Consider the following 6,000-nt stretch of genomic DNA (forward strand, 5'->3'; position numbering starts at 1 on the left):
ATGATGTACAACTGACACGGGATTCGGGGGCTCAGTTACTCAGCAATGTCACTGATGACGTGTACTACAGATGAGAAGTGATTTGGCATGGAAGAATGAGCACAACAGCCTAACGTTGCACAGGAGCAAACTGGAACAATTAGCATCGTTGCATAAAATACTTCCATTCTCTCATCCGTACACATTTTATCCGCCTTTGTTTTTCCTGACGCACTCACATTCCACCAGTCAAACTTCCCAGCCTACAAGTTACGTTTCTTCTGCTCCCCTAATGACTCAGCCTGCTAGCACGTTGACTGCATCCCTCCCAGCCGAACAAGTTTTATGACTGAATTGCAGTCCACGCGTAACTTAATTCACTCAGAAGAGACTACCTTGACCTGTAAGTACACCTTGCTGCAAGGTCTGCTGCCTGGGCGTTTTCCTGGGCAGGCAGTCCCACAGAGAGCCTGAGGCCCTGTCCCCAGCAGGACTCTCGAGCTGAAAGCAGTGGAGCGACAGTCGCATCCAGTGGCCAGAAGAACCAGACGCGATTCGCATTCCCTGCTGCTGGCTCAGGGCAGCTATGGTGACAACTGGAAACGGTTGAGTAGAAGACAGATTTTACAGCTAGACAGCTGTGGGGTCTCCACAGGGCCCTCCTTAAAAAAACCAGTTTTGTTCTAGAGTACGTAGGTCCATTCTAACGTGGGTGCAGTTACATTTCCTGTTGTATCTTTTTCTTGCAGGCCTTGAAGCCGTCCAACCATGCCACCATCCAGAGCATAGTGAGAGCCGTCGGGGTCGTCCCGGGCATCCCCGAGCCTTGCTGCGTTCCTGACAAAATGTCTTCTCTTAGTATCTTATTCTTTGACGAAAATAAAAACGTGGTTCTGAAGGTGTACCCCAACATGACAGTGGAATCCTGTGCATGCAGATAACACCTCGGGAGACCCTTTTGAAATGCTGAGGTGATCACTTGCTGTTTGGGGGTTGGGGGTGTTTCATGATATGTGTTTCTTGTTTGCACTGCCAATGCATTTTCTTGGGACAAAAATGAAAAAAATCCAAACAAAGAGGATGGAAATGGAAAGGATTCCGAATAGCAATTCCAAGGAAAGAGAATACAAATTTCATTCGTCTCTGAATTTGACCAAGACACAAGTCTTGGCGATGGGGACTGACTGTTTCTCTTGAAAGCAAGAGATAAAAGAGGAATTTGCAGAAGACTCTTGAGGATTTTTGAGACTGCCAGAAGGACTTACTGATCTATTTTTGTACAAGATTTTGGAAGCAGCAGTAGCTGTTAATTTTTGTCTCCGTTGTTATGGTGACTAATGGGGAGGGAGATTAGAAATATACTATTCTTCATGTTAAAGCTAAGCTTTCTGCCTTAGGTTATTGAGTAGTGCAGCAAGGAAGAAAAACAAATCCGACATCCTACGAGACTTAGATAATCCGACTTAGACGTATATCTCTGGCATGATGTGTCACCGACTGCATGTGTGTATTCATTTTTCATTGACATATTCTTTGTAATTCAGCTTATTAGATGTCAGTGCCCTCGGTCAGAAGACCACAACACACATTACTGCTGCGTGCATAATTGTGGTATCTCAAAAGCAAAGACTTTTCTTTCATGCCACTATGGAAACTCAGCAGGCCGAGGGTATGAAAGTATCACATGCAGCGAAGGGGCTGACTGACTTGTTCACAACACATTCTAGAACATAGTTGCAAATAATCTATGAGTAAATCATGGTAGTTGATTCCTGGTCTGAAATTATTTGGTGCATAATTCTTATCTGTAGGCCTTCACTACAATTATTTGGTCAAAACTGCTTCTGGTTGGTGAGTTTTGGTTGTTACGTTAATCAGATAGTAGTGTTGGGTTTTTTTCCTTATCACAGTTCACTTCCCTGAAAATCCAATTTGTTGTGCCTATACTGTCAATTTAAGACTTCTTACTAGCAGGTTTTGCACAATAAAAACACAAAACATTCTTTCAATGACTTTATCCACCAGAAAATTCAGTAAAGAAACTACAAGCAGGAAAGAAAACAACTAATGCATCTCAGGCCCAGCTGCAAAAAGTTTGTTCTGTTACGGAGTAAATGTTCACAGAAGTACTTTAGACGGAACCCCGGTTCCATTTCTAGCGGCATGATCTATAGAGGATGATGCTTTTTAAAGCACTTTTGGCTGGCGAGAGCTACATTTTAGTTTGTGCTAAGAGCAAATATCAAACACCCTTTTCCGTAAGTTACCTACATAACTGACTATCTGAAATAGTGTATTTAAAGGGCAAATATTCATAGGGAATAAATTAATTGCCCATCACCATGAGAGTTCAGTTCTCTACTTCGGAGTCAGCAATTCCTCAGCGTATTGAAGGCAACAACACTTTTCCTCTGTACGTGCCTTTTTGCAGCTTCATAGCTATTTGAGACTAGTTTAAACGCTCAGCCATTGACTTTTGTATTTGGTCACTGGTGCCGTCATGTTTACCAACCTGAGTAACGTGCATGTGCAAAGGTGTGGGAGGTGTGGAGGTGGCATAGGTAGCCTAGGGATCCTTTCAGCAATCACTCAATCCCTTTTTACCTGCACAAAGTCTCAGTGGAAGCTGGCAGGAGTTGAACTTAAAAAAAAAAAAAAAAAAAAAAAAAAAAAGCCCCCCATTAGTCCCAGATGCAGGTTATGCTTGTGGCCCTGCCCTTACCCTGCCTGAACAGCATACCCCTGCAGTCAGATTCCCAGAGTGCCACTGGATACATGTTTATTGGCTCCAATTAAGCATCACTAATTAGCACAGCTGTCCAACCTGATTGCTCTGTTAGGATTCCAAGAGCTCTGTAGCAGCGTGTTGCCTTGAAGGATCTGTTCCCTGGAACTGGAAGAGAAAAGGCTCCATTTCTAGAGAACAAGTGCCATCTTCAGCATACAGGAGCAGAACTGCCATCAAAACCAAGCACTAAGCGTGCAGCCGTGTACATTTAGATCAGGGTTCATTTGATCCACTTCCACATGTAGGAGAAAAGTCTGGCATTCTGTGTGCAAATCAGATGGACTTAAAAATGGGAGGAAAAAAGCTGTGCTTTTCTCCTGGCTGAGAACACAGGCAGTTGCAGACAACCAAGAGCTTTTCACGGCTGTGTCTTGGTAATGAAAAAGAGCCTGTCTCTCCAGTGCGGAGCTGTGTGGGCTCCTATCTTGACTTCAAGGACAGGCAGAAGTAGTGATATGCACAAGCTGCCCATACCATAGGGCTCACCTTTTCATCTGCCGGTCTGCTCCTGGGCCCGGTGTCACTAGGACACGTGGGGGATGCCACTGGCTAAGCTGGAAGCAGTCTCGGATTTCCAGTAGACATCGGGCCCTGCAGGCACAAACAGATGCAGGGGCTTCCCATAGTTGTCTTTTGTAAGAGCTGCACAGGTAAGTCCATCGTTTATACAATTCAGCGTGACACTGGCTACTGTTAAAAAACATACAAGTGCAAACGATAAACCTAACTAAATCTAATCTTCAATTTGTAGAGAGCTTGCGGCAAAATAGGTTTCACAGAGCTTGACAAGGCAGTCTCAGCTTTGTGCCAATACGTCCCATTTCTTTTGTTCGAGGTGAGCTGGCTGGTGATGAGTAACACTCTTACTGCCAAAATCATTTCCTTCACAGTGTTTCTGAGGCTCTTGAGGTGCACGCCTCTTGTCCTGAGTAGAAAGGTGGGAGCTGCTCAGTAGCCCTCGAGGGCTGGATTTCTCCCCACGTCGCCCGGTGCTAGGATTACAGCATGTTCCTTCCTTAGAACAGCACCAGGCTACACCTTCCCAAACACGGCGCAGAGGAGAAAGTACCTTGCAGCTTTCTAACTCCCCGTGGGAGGGCTGGGGGGTCATCCCACTGCAAATGAGCCTGCTGCCTCGGAGAAGGGCAGTCCATCCCCCGGGCAAACGCTGGGGGAACGGGGACCCTGCAAGGTGAGGAGTCGCTGAGCCCCAGCCTCCCGCTTGCTGGGGGTGAATGGGAGCAGCTGGCTCTTGGACAGAAGGTCGGGACTGAGCCGAGCCCAGCTCAGTCTGTGAACAGCGTCTGGCACAAGCAGTGCCAGGAACCGGGCTCCTCAGAGGAAAATGCAGAGGTCGGACGCGCCCTGGCCCACCCCTTGGATGGTAGCAGAGTTAGCCAGATCAGAACAGGGTGTCGGCAGCCAAGCTTCCCAACTTTTGCGCTCCAGAACAGAGGCGCTAACTGAATATAGGTGTTTCCCCAGCGCAGCAGTCTGGGGCAGCTGCGCTCTGAGTCACTCTTTGGGACTGAAGCCGAGTTCACGGCCATAGGCAATGCTTTCCAGTGCTGTGATGAGACAGCCTGGAAGTGACCTTAAAAGCATCACCCAAAAATGACCGTTTGTTACGCTTGGTTTTCACTGGGATACAGCCAGACTTTTTCATGAACTGTATTGCATAGAATAGGTACAGTCTTCCAAGTAAAATGGGATCTGCCTCTTCAACTCTACGCTACGTGTTCTCTTCAGTTAGCCATATAGAAGTGAGACATTTTATGCCCGTGACTTGTTTGGCATTTGTATCTGTAAATGAAACTTTCTACATAAAGCCATGTCTGGCATCAGTGATGTATTAATCACACAGGCAATGATTTCTGTATATAACTTGGTATTAGTGGGAACCTCAAAATAATTTCTAACTCATGTTATTAATCACCATTTTAATCTCAAATCAGCATGGGGGACTTTTCCCACCTGTTCTGGTTTTTCAAATACTATTAATCAATAAATGGCTCTGCTTCCCATCTAATTATGTAGCCTCTGATGCCTGCACATTATTTTTATGGCTGGCTCAAAAGATAGGCAGGAGAATGTCTCGAGCTACGCAAGCTCTCTCTTCAGATAGGCTCTTCTGGGAGCAAAGTCCCCAGTGAGGAGCAGACTGTGAGGAGGCCGCTGCAGAAAGCCCTTGAAAATCCCACTCTCGGAGGCTGAATAGGGAATCTCACAGTGAGCGTGCAAAATACACAGTGCAAAATAAAACTTGCTCATCCTGCAACGCGGTACCTTGACCCAGGAGAACTGCCCGCTAGAGTCAATGATGCTGTTCCCCTGAGCGGGGTCACAAGGCAGGCTCTGTTTCTTCCTTTGTCTGGGGGCCCTGTACTTGCAAGGAGCAGGGCACCTTTCGTGAGGTGCCGAGCAGCCCTGGGGTTGCAAATCACTGCGCTCCGCTGCAGGGCTGGCCCAAAAGCTTTGCGTGCTCATCTCTGAGGAGAGGCTCAGCAGTTTGCTGGAGACTGCTGTTTTGTTTAGTGACCCGTTTCTCCTTGTAGAAACAGCCTTTTAAAATTATTTCTGTGGAATCTTTGTACAGACGATGTCAATTTTAAAAAATTAAAATTACCCCCCAAAAATAAAAGTTATTTTGTAGATGGAAAGAAACTTTTAGTTATTTTATATCTGTGGCCATCTTGTCTTCTTAATGTTTCCTTCTTTATCTCAGTGCTCTTTAAACAATACCATTTTCTCTGTCGTCGCAAAGATGAAACGCTAGGACCATAGTCGAGTTCCCAAGGACAGATCGCAGCCACGCTGTGAAGGGCATGTTTCACTACTGATGTATAAGCTTGCCTGATTTGTATTTTTTCCCCTTCAATAACAGGAAAGTATCACTAGGAACTCTGGAGAAAACATAAAATAAAATCACTTTTTACATGAAAATCCATTTTTTCTGTGTGGTATTCAGGTCTTTCCAAGAACATTAAAGTTTTCACTGCTTTCTGTGTTCAGCACTCTGGAAATGCGTCCATCTCAAGTGCTCGTTTGCAAAGGCCATTCAGATTGTCTTTACAGAGCAAAGTACAGAGCGGCTGGGGAGCGGGTGCTATGGATTCAGTTAAAGGTTAGCTACTGTGACAGTAAGAAGCTACGGAGGTTCCTGGACCTGATCCAAGGCCCAAAGGTGTCAGTGGGCAGGTACCTGCCCTCCAGGTATGGCATTACCTGTCACA

At 45.9% G+C, this 6,000-nt stretch overlaps 1 protein-coding gene across 1 annotated transcript in view; it reads left to right on the forward strand.

The window, feature by feature from the left end:
- Positions 1-5,670, forward strand: part of BMP3 (bone morphogenetic protein 3) — a 293,614-nt gene extending 287,944 nt beyond the window's left edge. The window contains exon 7 of the mRNA XM_075501377.1: positions 729-5,670. Within this exon, the coding sequence (XP_075357492.1) occupies positions 729-920 (192 nt within the window). The 3' untranslated portion in view covers positions 921-5,670. The remainder of the gene's footprint in view (positions 1-728) is intronic.
- Positions 5,671-6,000: the final 330 nt, after the last annotated feature.

Source organism: Mycteria americana, chromosome 4 (genome assembly GCF_035582795.1).
Source record: "Mycteria americana isolate JAX WOST 10 ecotype Jacksonville Zoo and Gardens chromosome 4, USCA_MyAme_1.0, whole genome shotgun sequence".
NCBI classification, from domain to species: Eukaryota; Metazoa; Chordata; class Aves; order Ciconiiformes; family Ciconiidae; genus Mycteria; species Mycteria americana.